This window comes from Triturus cristatus, chromosome 3_1, assembly GCF_964204655.1.
Source record: "Triturus cristatus chromosome 3_1, aTriCri1.1, whole genome shotgun sequence".
Taxonomy (NCBI): Eukaryota; Metazoa; Chordata; class Amphibia; order Caudata; family Salamandridae; genus Triturus; species Triturus cristatus.
The window spans coordinates 495775530-495790178 of record NC_140583.1 but is presented as its reverse complement, the minus strand read 5'-3'; the positions used below and the strand labels follow the sequence as shown (position 1 = coordinate 495790178).

At 47.7% G+C, this 14649-nt stretch overlaps 1 protein-coding gene across 1 annotated transcript in view; it reads left to right on the top strand.

Moving 5' to 3' along the window:
* The first annotated feature begins 3176 nt into the window (after positions 1 to 3176).
* Positions 3177 to 14649, top strand: part of LOC146860464 (ras and EF-hand domain-containing protein-like) — a 222550-nt gene continuing 211077 nt past the window's right edge. The window contains exon 1 of the mRNA XM_085644353.1: positions 3177 to 3952. Within this exon, the coding sequence (XP_085500479.1) occupies positions 3636 to 3952 (317 nt within the window). The 5' untranslated portion in view covers positions 3177 to 3635. The remainder of the gene's footprint in view (positions 3953 to 14649) is intronic.

The following is a 14649-nucleotide window of genomic DNA, read 5'->3' as shown; positions in this document are numbered from 1 at the left end:
TGAAGGTGACACTAGATGACACAGGCCTTTAAGCACTACACTGTATAAGAAACCAACAGACAGAATTCTGGTCCCAGAACGGTGAGTGAGCAAGGCTGCAAGCTCCGTGTAAAGTGCACTTCCAAGAGACCAGGCACCATTCTTTCTTGAAAGTGGGGTCTTCCAGAAATAACCTCGGAAAAACATTGATGATAAGTCCACTAGGACCTATATTGGCTCGTAGATATTCCGTCATCAATGCCCCATGGAGCGTGATTTTGACCCATTCCCGTTTTAATGCTGTGAGTGAGGTCCAGTCTTCTGATTGTGACCCTAAGGCCACGGACCCCCCTGCCCCAAGAAGGGAGGGAGTTTTCCTTAAAATATCGGCTACGGCTTCATCGTTGAAGCTGAGTCCTAGGTTGTCCTCCATGATAGGTAGGTAAGCAAAATCAACCGTCAGATATAATGAGGTTTTGAAACAAGTGGGGTCCACTCAGTGCAATTGGCACCGTATGGTAACCTGAACAACGTCCCACGGGGGTTAACCCGTGCATAAACTATGTTATCAAAAGGAGGGACTAGTGGGCTTTTATGAGGAGGTCCAGCATACGGGCCCGATTAATCGTTAGAGAGGAAGAGTATGCAGTTCCTCAGAATAGAGGGAGAGTGAGAGTGTAGGGAAGAGACCGTGTAAAAGAGGAAAGTGAGTTCCTCTAGTCGGAACTATGGTCCTCACACACCAAGCAAGCTAGGTGTCATGCTTCATCATATGGACCTGCTCCTCGTCGGGTCGGCGCTGCAATACCCGACGGGCACCCTTAAAGGGGCTCTTTAGCAGAGATCTTCTGTTCCTGGCCGTATGGTGTAGTGCGTGTGAGGGGTCTAGTGGTGTAGATGTGAATGCGTGTAGGTGATTAAAACAAGTTGGATAATCCAAAAATATGACTTTATTAGGAATGGCTATCCACTTGATTAAAAAGCAAAAACAGAGTGGCAGCTAGCTGAAGTGAGGGTTCAGCTTAGCTATGCTCTTCTGTGATGGTCAACATGTTTCATGCCTAGTGGTCCTAGTGATCCATGGCAATTCTTCAGGACCTAATGAACTGTCAACTATCTACACACTGTGGAAAGTATAATAGTTACTTGCCACATGTATTATGGAGAACGATCTCGCCATATGTCAGAGGGGAGCTAGGAGGAAAAAATTATAAGGTAACCCAGACATAGGTCAGTGTGGAGTATTACGTACTATTCGGACAATTATCACACACAAGGACTCTCTCCCTTTACAATGTGGCACCAGACTATGCCAATTGTAACCAAGTGTAGGTAAACAAACTATAGAGTGCAAAAATCCTCTACGTAAATGGAAATACACCCTAATAGGTGAGTGGCCTGTAACTCCATAATGTGATTACTAGTTCTCTAGACTTCACCGCAGTGAATACCGCACATCCAGTCTTCTGGTTTTTAATATGGTGCTTGTTTTTAATCTCACATTTACGTAGAGGATTTTTGCACTCTATAGTTTGTTGCGAAGCAGCGCGCGCTACGAAATTCGTTTTATTTATTTAATTGTTTACTTACCTGCAATTATCCATATTCCGGTTTTTAGAACCCCCCATCCTGCCCCTCCCCCGCCCTGCCTTACCGCCCCACGGAACTCCCTCCACGGGCCGCGGCTGAAGACAAACGTACTTTGCGGATAAACGCAAAATGTTCTTGATATATTTTAGACTACCAGCCTTGGCATTCAGTGTGTCTCATTTAATTGAACCGGCCATCGGCTTCTGAGAAGAGTTTCAGGCTCCAGAACTCTTTCCTTTACAAAGTAAACAATGCGGGACTAGGTGTCATTTCCAAGGGCTCTGAAACATGATTAGCCCCGCAAGAATTGCTATGTAGTGATTCCTCTTCTTCCTTATTTTTTTGTGCTCAATAATCTTTGCTCAATGAAGTCATCTGAAGGGCAACCGTGTGCTTTGGAAATGTCTAACAAAATCAGGAGCAGTCGCCCCACTGCAATTCAGCAGTGCAAAAATTAAAATAAAATGATAATAACGGGACGTTAAACAGGACGTTATTATCATTCTATCTTTCTATGCGGGAGCCGGGCGGGGCTGGGCTCTGTGACGCCAGAGCAGTGGAGGAGTGGTTTGCAATCCTCTAAGTGCACAGGACGGTTTGGCTGTCCCTCTAGGGCCGGCCAAACCGTCATGCGCACTTGGCATGTTCTCCATTGGGCTATGTTGCACAGTCCCGTGGAGGAGAACATGCCCAGGCTCCCTGGCACTGCCTGAGCGTCCAAACAGCTCCTGCAGCGTTGTGATTGGCTGCAAGAGTCGGACGTCTGGGTGCTTACAGTGCAGTGCACGGCGGAGAAGGTACATAGACTTATTTATTTATTTATTAAATCCATCCTACTATCCCTGTTCTGAGGCAGCCGCCACTGAACAAAATATAACACTGGCATACCCTCGGTGAGTTTATGCACGCAATAGTGACTCGGAGAGATAGATCACCTATGTTGACCTGCTGTGTAGGCTTACAAAATATGTTAGTGATTTTTACAGATTACGCGTTTCTTGGTAGATTTCACTGCTGTGCTATTATTCTTTATAGACAAAAAGTGAAATTGTATTTGAAGCCAGTAGTGTAGAAAGGTGGCCATGGTCCCTGGTACAGTGCTTTAAATGGGCTGGTACTGTCCGGTACGGAGTACCGGCACTTTTTTATTTTGAAAGGAAAAGTACTGGCACTTCTCAAGAGAAATGCTATACTTTTAATTGGAGAGTACCGGCACTTCTCAGAAACAAGCAGGTACTCTGATAGAGTACCTGCACTTCTATTTTTCCATTTCAAGCACTGCTGGTATAACCCAGGAAAATGGCCCAATTGAATGATGCTTGGGTAGCAAAATACGATAAATGTCCGGTTTCAATGAGCCCCTCGGAACTTTGGGTACCGGTGCAACTGAACCTGCTGCACCAACGGTAGCTACTGTTTGCCTCACTTTATGCAGGCTGCCCCCGGTTGGCGTATGAATAATGCGATAACTAAGCTCTGTGAACAGGCAGAGGTGAGAGGGCAGAAGTTAAATGAAAGGCGAGAGTAGAGCATCTGTCCGGGATGGGTGGGGTGGGCAGGGCTGTTTCAAGAGGAAAGGTGGAGGGGGCGGGCTTAAAATGGGCGGAGGAGAGAGAGGGCGGGGTGGGAGACTGAAGGAATGAAGAAAGGTGGTAGTGGAAGCCGCAGAACAGTAGGGCTGGAGGAGCAGGGGTTAGGAAGGGATCAAGAAAGGGGGGAGGGCAGAGAGTGTGGTAGAGGGGAGGGGAGTAGAGAGGGCGGAAGGACAGGTGCTACGCCGCCCCTGGGACAGGCACGGCTGGGAGCACCGGCCGGCAGGTGTCTGCTCTCGCTGCCGGTGTGCGGTGATTCATCCGGGTGGTTTCGGCGAGAGGAGGAGCCCTGGAAAGCGCCGAGTGTGGTGGAAGAGAGGGTCTCTCAGGCAGAGTGTCCTCTCGCAGCCCCCCGGACCAGGGCTGGGATCACAGACCCCCGAGGGTGGGACCCCTGGCTCTGCCTCTCTGCGCTGTCCAGTGAGTGAACGTGCTTGTTCTGCGGAGTTTGGCAGGCTCGCTTTCCCGGTCCCCATGGGGTCCAGCGAGGAGGTGTCCAGCCCGGAGCTGCGCCGCCTCTTCTTGGCCTGCGATGTGAACCGCTCGGGGCTGGTGGAGTTCGAGGACTTCTCCACCGTGTGCCGGGAGCTGGGGGTCAGCCCCCGCCTGGTGCGGCCGCTCTTCAGCAAGCTGGACGTGGACCGCGACGGAACCATCGACTTCCAGGACTTCTCGGCGCGCTTCCAGGAGGTGTCCGAGACCCTGGACCTGGCCTCCTTCGGCTCCCAGGGCATCAGCGCCTGGGGGGAGTTTGAAGAGCGCCTGGGGGGAGAGGTGCACGAGCTGCCCAGGTAAGGAGAGCGCCTGCAACCTACCACCAGAGTACGGTGCTCCCGATACCGGGGCACTGATGTAATAGAATTGACTCTATATGTATGTCTGTGAGCAACAGGTACAGCGGGAATCGCAGCGTAACACTCTGGCAAAATACCACGAGTCGTGCGTGAGGGACAAGTGTTGCGCCTTGTGCTAAGAGCACAGTTTAGCACAAGAGCTGCTTCCAGGGCACGAGTCGGGGTACCACGCGGGTGGACGGCGTCCCCCCACTTATTTTACCGGGAGGACGCCGTCCCCCCTGCTCAAATGCTTTACTTTAAATGATGTCGTCACTTGCCCGCACGACCGCCCTATCGTGGACAAACTGCTCTGTAATAACCAGTTTAAGGGACTCCGCTGTTTCATGGGCAAGGAATGCATCAGCTGAGCAGCCGATCTCATGTGTAAAGCACTGCCCGGGGACCCAGAGGGTTGAGGTGCAATAAATAAACACATCAGACAAGTGTGATTCTAACATCGAACTACGTCCAGCTGTAATATGTCATTCGGGCATTGCACATAATACTTGAAGCAATAGAAACACTAGCAGCCTTTAATTAATATATATATATAATACCCAATTTCCAATATTTGAAAAAATGCCAGTACACCTTGGAAATGCAGTGTAAATAATACTGACTGCACCAGGTGGTGCAGTGAGTATTATTTACACTGCATTTCCAAGGTGTCCTGGCACATTTTAAAATATTGGAAATTGGGTATTACATATTACAGGGTGCCGATACCCTGAGCGAGGACCGCCCTAAACAGACAGCCTCTACTATTATCGGGATCTGTACGTGTGTGTGTGTGTGTATATATATATATATATATACTCAAACGCCCACATAATCAGTACAATATGGGGAAAACGTCGGGGCCCTCTTCAGCAAAAACTGCAGTTTCACAGCCATAAATACACTATTTGAAACGCTGCAGTGTGCTGATGAACCAAATCTGCAAATGCTGGTGAATATATAATTGGTGCAATCTAGGTGACATGACGCCTCAAACGCTGACACATTTTCGAGAAACACTTCCACATACCCAACCAAGCCAGCCAATAGAAGGCGAAGACACCAACTCCTGCTCCACTTGACCAACAATGAGCGAGTGATGGACTTTGACTACCCTCTTAATAAGAAAGAAACCTATGGAATCAGAAATGCACTTAACATCGTTGGACACACGTGAATTTAATCGTGGTTTTAATAATGGAACTCTTACACTCCAGCGTGATTATTTGGCTAAAATTGTAAACGCTACAGGGGGGAAATCAGCAGGTGACAGAGAGCCAGCTAAGCCCTTGCATGCCGCATTCTCGTTTCCATTCGCAGCGACACCCATTGCCCTGCACCGCGAGTTCGATACCAGAACGTCCAGTTCCGTGCGGCATTCGGCTTCTTGCATCTCCTAGTCAGATTTAATTATTAGGCTCCCGCCCGATTCCATCTCCTCCAAAACAGATTTAGAAATAATTGAAATTGGGAGATGCAGGGTAATTCCCACTCGTAGGCGGTCCCTATTCCGAAGCACACTATCTAGTCATCGTATATTCAAGGGCGCAACGGGCCGTCACAAAACATGATTTAGAGCTGATAGAAGTCAGTGTTAATTTTGAAGTAGCTAAACTGATCTTGTCTTCAAGAACCACACAGGCTATTGTAAACAGGCAGTGCAACGCCCATTGTGCTCAAAGGGCTCCAGCCCTCCCTCCCACCTGCTGCGTGAGGCGCCCGGGCTGAGATAGCTTCCCCGGCACACACAGCCGCACCCGAATACTTCACAGGTCTTCAAAAGACCATTTGCTTGTGAATGAGGCTTTGTTGTGTAACTTTTCACTCCTTCTTAGAGCTCCTGCATCTTCACTCTGCCGATTGCTGGTAGAATAAGCCCCCCCCCTCCCCCCCCCCCCCCCCCCCCGTAATTTCACTCTAGTTGCGCCTCTGATTGTAAATGTACACCACGCTGTCCAGAAAGTAAAAAACGCCTATTCCTCCTTGATTGCTTGGAGGACTCTTTATTGGTTCATCATGGGTTCACAAATGCCAAGCACTTTAGTTGAATAGGCACTTTACTGTGAATGCCTGGGGAAGCTGCGAAACTTTCATCAACAGTAGACTGAATGAACCTTCGCCTCTGTTGTTTAATGTGTGCATGATGCAGGCAGACCTGAGGAGTACATAATGCACGTTCTCCTATAACCAATGACACATTAAGGGGACAGGGAGTGCGCCCACCACCGGACCACAAGCGCTGGGAGTGTACCTGCAGCCGCCCTACGCGGGTAGCAGTACCACATGCATAATGCACCGCATATGTCCACATTGAATCAGGTCAGCTGTGAGCAAAGGTGCAAATGTTACGTGGAGAGAATGCAGGGTGCCTTCATTCTCTCCGTGTTACATAATCACCTGCAACATACCACACGCTGTGAGTGACAGGTGTTACGCCTAGCGCTAAGAGCATAGCACGTCATAGGAGCACACATTGTGTCAGTGGGTACGTGGACAACAGTTAGTGATGCAACTTCGAAGCACATGCATGCCTTCAGAAACAGATCTTCCATAGGGGTTCCTGGGTTTCAGGGGAGACACAATTGTACAGGGTGATGGTGTTATACAGTGACCCCTCTGTGGGATACGCATGTAACGTGTGTAGTTAAAGACCACCCACGGGATTATGAGATGAGACCCGAGGGTCGCCTCTGATATTAGATCACTAGTCCCATTGGTTGTGCCGCGATTCCCCTGGTCTTTCACCAGGGTCTGTGGGTGGAAAACAATGAGCTGGTGGAGTTACCGCGCACCTTGTAATTCCAGTGGGGCCACACCTTCTCAGAATTAAAGGGCATTTTACAATCAGGGCCACTGGAATTATGCGGCAGGGGAAGCACCAATTTATGCAGCATAATGCTCACATTTTTAATAGCATTGCTTCATTATTTTGTCATTTTTACACATTGTAATACTGTCTGGGCGAAAATTCAACCACATTAGTACCAGTTTAACAACCAAATATGGAAATAAGCAACTGAAAGATGATCATTGAATCTTTATGAACAGTCTTCCACTACGCATGGACACTTTTGCCACATATTTAGTAACTTTTGTGGTCAGTTTAAGTCAGAAACACATTTTTTCTATTAAGATTATGCAGCAGATGATGGATTATGTGGCAAATCCATAATTATGCAAAAAAAAGCTACGGCAGCAGAATTGCATAATTCAAGTGGCCCTGCTTACAATGAGGCCCGCAGCCTTCAGCTCTGTGTTTGTTGTTAGCGTGTTCTCCTTGTGTCCATTTAGGCCTGTGCTGGTAGCAGTACACCAAGATCAGTGCACCACTTCACACAGTAGTGTGTCACAGAGAAGCCATTTTATGGTGTTACAGAATACAGGTACTTATGGAGAGCCCAGGTAACGGCATCTTACAATTAGACCCAAACACCAAGAGACTGGAGGGCAGCAGTGCCCAGGTACTAACATCTTACAGTATGAGCCACACACCAAGAGACTGCAGGGCAGCAGTGCCCAGGTAACGGCGTCTTACAATAAGAGCCACACACCAAGAGACTGGAGGGCAGCAGTGCCCAGGTACTAACATCTTACAGTATGAGCCACACACCAAGAGACTGGAGGGCAGCAGTGCCCAGGTAACGGCATCTTACAATTAGACCCACACACCAAGAGACTTGTGGTAAATAATTTAATTACCGGAACTTAATTTGATGCGGAAAATTAATAATAATAGCTCAGTAAAATAAGAGGCAGAATCCGTGGTATTAGAGGTTCGGAACGGGCTTTATTCCAAAATCAATTCGAATTGATGGACTCCATATTCCATCACCACGAAGGTTCAGGAAGTGAAGGACCATACTTTATTGACAAGTAATCATTTTTATACAATAGGCATTACAGTGAAACAGATGCAGGAGGCGTAACAGTTGATAACAAAGATAAAAACATACATGCGTAACTAAAATGGGTGTAACTAGGCGTAACTAAAGAACGTCATTAGGTATGATGTCACAAGTAGGTGGCACCATGAAAGAATTACGCAATGTCAGCAGAAATACTTGGCAGAAATGCGCGCGCAGCAGCATGACGTGTGATTGACGTGCAACTAGGGGGTGAAGGGGACTTGACATTTAGCTCTACATGTGGAGACAGAAGTCTGGGGGGTCAAGTCAACCTAATCCCAAATCATATCTAACATCCTATGTTTAAAGAACTATGTTATCCAAAAAGAAAGGTCTTTCGGACAAAATCTATTCTATACTGACTGTGAGTGCGTGTACAAGCGTCTAAGTGTCTACACTAGATGCGAGGGCAGAAATCTTCCATAGTAACAGGGCTATGAATTACTTGCATAAAGACAGAGAAGCCGGGCCCTTTGCTCGGTAGCTAGAAGAATGTTTACTTAAACTACTAGACAGGAATGCATTGGATGGGGAGCGGAGCAGATAATCTCGAAGGTGAAATATAGTTTTTGGCAGGCAACAGGCTGGAGTCAGGCACCGTTAGCCGCGCAGGGAGTAGGACAAAGTTCATGGATACAGATGCGAGCTCAGACTGGAGCTTTCAGAGGCAGAAGGCAGGAAAAGGCTTAATGGCAGAATCAGGGCCTACTCGCCTGGACTGTAAAATGGGATAAATGAACCATATAAAGCCGGTGGCCTTTCATACTTAGGAATGGAATATCCGACCCATTCATGGCGGATCTGAAAGAGGACATGTTGGCGGTGGACGCACATGTGTTTGCGTCTTCATAACTGGAAATGGAGGGAACATACATGTACTTGTGATTTATACATGAAACCGTTGGGGTCCAAGATAGGGGACATAACTGACCATAAAAATCCATATTTCCACAGACTGGAGGGGCAGCAGTGCCCAGGTACTAACATCTTACAGTATGAGCCACACAACAAGAGACTGGAGGGGCAACAGTGCACAGGTACTAACATCTTACAGTATGAGCCACACACCAAGAGACTGGAGGGGCAGCAGTGCCCAGGTACTAACATCTTACAGTATGAGCCACCCACCAAGAGACTGGAGGGGCAACAGTGCACAGGTACTAACATCTTACAGTATGAGCCACACACCAAGAGATGGAGGGGCAACAGTGCACAGGTACTAACATCTTACAGTATGAGCCACACACCAAGAGACTGGAGGGCAGCAGTGCCCAGGTAATGGCATCTTACAATTAGACCCACACACCAAGAGACTGGAGGGGCAGCAGTGCCCAGGTACTAACATCTTACAGTATGAGCCACCCACCAAGAGACTGGAGGGGCAACAGTGCACAGGTACTAACATCTTACAGTATGAGCCACACACCAAGAGACTGGAGGGGCAACAGTGCACAGGTACTAACATCTTACAGTATGAGCCACACACCAAGAGACTGGAGGGGCAACCGTGCACAGGTACTAACATCTTACAGTATGAGCCACACACCAAGAGACTGGAGGGGCAACAGTGCACAGGTACTAACATCTTACAGTATGAGCCACACACCAAGAGACTGGAGGGGCAGCAGTGCCCAGGTACTAACCTCTTACAGTATGAGCCACACACCAAGAGACTGGAGGGGCAACAGTGCACAGGTACTAACATCTTACAGTATGAGCCACACACCAAGAGACTGGAGGGGCAGCAGTGCCCAGGTACTAACATCTTACAGTATGAGCCACACACCAAGAGACTGGAGGGGCAACCGTGCCCAGGTACTAACATCTTACAGCATGAGCCACACACCAAGAGACTGGAGGGCAGCAGTGCCCAGGTACTAACATCTTACAGTATGAGCCACACACCAAGAGACTGCAGGGCAGCAGTGCCCAGGTACTAACATCTTACAGTATGAGCCACACACCAAGAGACTGGAGGGGTAACTGTGTACAGGTACTAATATCTTACAGTATGAGCCACACACCAAGAGACTGCAGGGCAGCAGTGCCCAGGTACTAACATCTTACAGTATGAGCCACACACCAAGAGACTGGAGGGGTAACCGTGTACAGGTACTAACATCTTACAGTATGAGCCACACACCAAGAGACTGCAGGGCAGCAGTGCCCAGGTACTAACATCTTACAGTATGAGCCACACACCAAGAGACTGGAGGGGTAACTGTGTACAGGTACTAACGTCTTACAGTATGAACCACACACCAAGAGACTGGAGGGCAGCAGTGCCCAGGTACTAACATCTTACAGTATGAGCCACACACCAAGAGACTGGAGGGGCAACCGTGCCCACGTACTAACATCTTACAGTATGAGCCACACACCAAGAGACTGGAGGGCAGCAGTGCCCAGGTACTAACATCTTACAGTATGAGCCACACACCAAGAGACTGGAGGGGCAACCGTGCCCAGGTACTAACAACTTACAGTATGAGCCACACACCAAGAGACTGGAGGGGCAACCGTGCCCAGGTACTAACAACTTACAGTATGAGCCACACACCAAGAGACTGGAGGGCAGCAGTGCCCACGTACTAACATCTTACAGTATGAGCCACACACCAAGAGACTGGAGGGCAGCAGTGCCCAGGTACTAACATCTTACAGTATGAGCCACACACCAAGAGACTGGAGGGGCAGCAGTGCCCAGGTACTAACATCTTACAGTATGAGCCACACACCAAGAGACTGCAGGGCAGCAGTGCCCAGGTAATGGCATCTTACAATAAGAGTCACACACCAAGAGACTGCAGGGCAGCAGTGCCCAGGTAACGGCGTCTTACAATAAGAGCCACACACCAAGAGACTGGAGGGCAGCAGTGCCCAGGTACTAACATCTTACAGTATGAGCCACACACCAAGAGACTGGAGGGGCAGCAGTGCCCAGGTACTAACATCTTACAGTATGAGCCACACACCAAGAGACTGGAGGGGCAACCGTGCCCAGGTACTAACAACTTACAGTATGAGCCACACACCAAGAGACTGGAGGGCAGCAGTGCCCACGTACTAACATCTTACAGTATGAGCCACACACCAAGAGACTGGAGGGCAGCAGTGCCCAGGTACTAACATCTTACAGTATGAGCCACACACCAAGAGACTGGAGGGCAGCAGTGCCCAGGTACTAACATCTTACAGTATGAACCACACACCAAGAGACTGGAGGGCAGCAGTGCCCAGGTACTAACATCTTACAGTATGAGCCACACACCAAGAGACTGGAGGGGCAACCGTGCCAATCAGCTGCAGCACCAAGTCAAGGGTGACGCTGCGCAGCTCATCAGTGACACACATGGTAAAAGGAAGCACCATAAATACACTGAACAAGTAGTGGCAGGTCATGCGGTCTGCCTCCTTGGTTACCTGGTGCAATACTGTAGTGTTTGTGTGATGTCACTCTGTGTTTGCTCTCACTCTACTTATCCTCTTCTGCCTTTGTCCCATGGCCCTTTCAATTAGTTTTTAAAAATTACTTCCAGTACTCCTGTAAGTGGGCCTTTTCTGAACTCCTCCCACCCTAACAAGTCTTCAGAAGATGCCTTTGGAGCAAACACCGGCAATAATCAAATGTTCACCCCTCCTACGCCCTGCTTAGGTACCTTAGTTATCGCATTGCCATGAATGTATGATCCCGCTGATGACACTCTGTAGGTTAATACCATCTACATGAACTCGCCTTGCCCCCTCCCAACTAATGATCACACCCAACTCCTACTAAATTATCACCACAAACATACTGGAGTAAAGACATGGAGTGTTCCAGGCAGCACAAGACCAATCCCAATAATCAATCACTGGATTAACTACTAACCTTAGGATCAAGGGTAATGTACTGCCAACCATAAAGTGCTTCAACGCCTTTTCCGAGGTATTAAACACTACATAAATGCAATTACAATAAACACAATATATTTCCAGTTGGCCTGGTCTCGCAACATTGACGCACCTCTCCTTAACACTGTCTATAACTCATCTTTAACACGCTGGGGCTGTGACATCTGGAAAAGGATGAGGATAACTTAGTGTACCTTTGCTGCAGTTTGTTTCCATTTAGTCCAGTAATAGTAAATGCCTTTTTGGATTGGCCAATCATGGCGTTTAACTTCCCTTTAGAGGAAGTAGGACGAGGAGGGAGAAGGTTAGATCCCGGCCTGACATGCTCCAGTAGTCTCTCCAGCCTCTGCTCAACTTTACTTTTCTGAATGGACAACTGTTGGAGATCGAGAACAAAGATTGAAGAATGGAACAGACTACGGCATTCAACGTGTAAGACCATCACACTCTGCGGCTTTCACAGCATAATAAGACATGCACGGTCCCACACTCTGTGGCATGCAAAGTTTAAGACATTTACACCTTCACACTCTGCGGATTCCACTGTGTAATACATTCACGGGTTCACATTCTGTGGCACTCCCAGTGTAAGACTTTCACAGGCTAACACTCTGCGGTACTCACAGTGCATTACACTCACTGCCTCACACTCTGCAGCTCTCACAGTGTAAGACACTCACAGCCTCACACTCTGTGGCATTCACAATGTAAGACATTCACTGCCTCACATTCTGCGGCACTCAGTGTACGGCATTCACAGCCTCACACTCTGCGGCATTCATTCACAGTATAAGGCATTCACAGCCTCACCCTCTGCAGCATTTACAGTGTAAGACACTCACGGCCTCACACTCTGCAGTGCTCACAGTGAAAGACACTCACACTCTGGCATTCATTCACAGTGTAAGGCATTCACAGCCTCACCCTCTGCAGCATTAACAGTGTAAGACACTCATTGCCTCACATTCTGCGGGACTCACAGTGTGAGACACTTGCAGCCGCACACTCTGCGGTCCAAACTGGGGTGGCGAAGTGGGCAAAAGAACGATGGATTTAACCCAGATCCTTTGACTGGGGGAGAATGTTTGCATTGTCAGCATTCCGTCCATCATTTGTTTGCTGTAACACTTTTCACCCTAAGTGTGATGGGTCCCTTGCTCGCTCTGCCACTGGATTCAAGCTAGCCTGGCCGAAGAAGGGTGACATACCCTGAATCCTGTCCCAGGATGCTTGTTTCCGGTCCAGCAAGGACCTGGCCTAGCAGTTCGGTCTGGACTGTTCCCATGGGGCACAGGGTCAAGAGTGATTTGCATATGGCTGGGTCCAAACTGGGATAGATTTAACCCAGATCTTTTGACTGGGGGAGAATGTTTGCATTGTCAGCATTCCGTCCATCATTTGTTTGCTGTAGCACTCTCAGTGTAAGACATTCACAGACTCACTCTCTGCTGTATTGACAGTGTAAGACGTCCACGGCTTCACATTCTGAGTCATTCACAGCCTCACATTCTGCGGCAAATACAGTGTAAGGCATTCAAAGCCTCACACTCTGCGGCACTCGCAATGTAAGACACTCGCAGGCTAACACTCTGTGGCATTTACAATGTAAAACATTCACGGCCTCACACTCTGTGGCATTTACAGTGTTGGACATCCACAGCCTCACACTCTGTGGCATTTGCAGTGTAAGATATTCACAGCCTCACACTCTGCGGTACTCACGGTGTAAGACATACACAGCCTCACACTCTGCGGCATTTAGTGTGAGGCGTTCACAGCTTCACACTTTGCGGTACTCATAGTGTAAAACATTCTCTGCGGCACTCAGTGTAAAACATTCACAGCCTCACACTACGACACTCACAGTGCAAGACATACACGGCTTCACACTCTGCGGCACACACAGTGTAAGACATTCACAGCCTTACACTCTAACATTCACAGCATAATCCACTAACAGCTTCACACTTTGCGGTATTCACAGTGTAAGACATTCACGGCTTCACAAAAATGAAAGTTTTGCTCTACCTGTCTGAATAATGATAAATAGACTAAATCTTACTGATAAATGACCCTCAGAGTCGCTCTGGCTAGACCATTTGAGAGAGAGCACACCAAAAATACAATTGAAGATTATAGTATTTATTTAATAATTCTGTTGATACATATACAAGAAACAGGATCTCCAAACACAATTCAATGTGATCTTTGAAAGAATATTTACAAAAACCAAGACAGGCCCCATCAGAAAGGTCATAGGGGTATATAAACAATCATTTCACAGTCATACTAACCAGACATAACATTCAACCTTGCACAGCCAATCATTATACTACACGTTCATTTTCACCACATTAAAAATATACATACAGAGATACTCTCCTCAAGTAGTTGATAGGGTCATATATCAGTAAGATTTAGTCTATTTATCATTATTCAGACAGGTAGAGCAAAACTTTCATTTTTGTTACTGGTCTTTTCCCCTATTGCTCTCCCTATATCTAAATTGGGGTACCCCTACTTTCTTAGTGGATATTCATGGCTTCACACCCTGTGGTATTCACAGTGTAAGACACTCTTGGCCTCACACTCTTTTGACTTGTGTTTATTTGGGTATCTCCTTTTCAAGCCACTTCCCCTTTTATAGAGGTATCAAGGATTCCTTTTGGAACAAAATCAGTTGGTGTACAAGGGAGCTGTCAGAAGATGAAAATACCCCCACTTTGAACCATTTAATGGTTTATTTATCCATTCTTTCATCCATCTACTCCTCTTTTCAGGAACATATTTCACATTCCAATACATTTAATCAACTATCATCCGCCCTAGTCATTACTTTCTCCCGTGCCTTCCCTC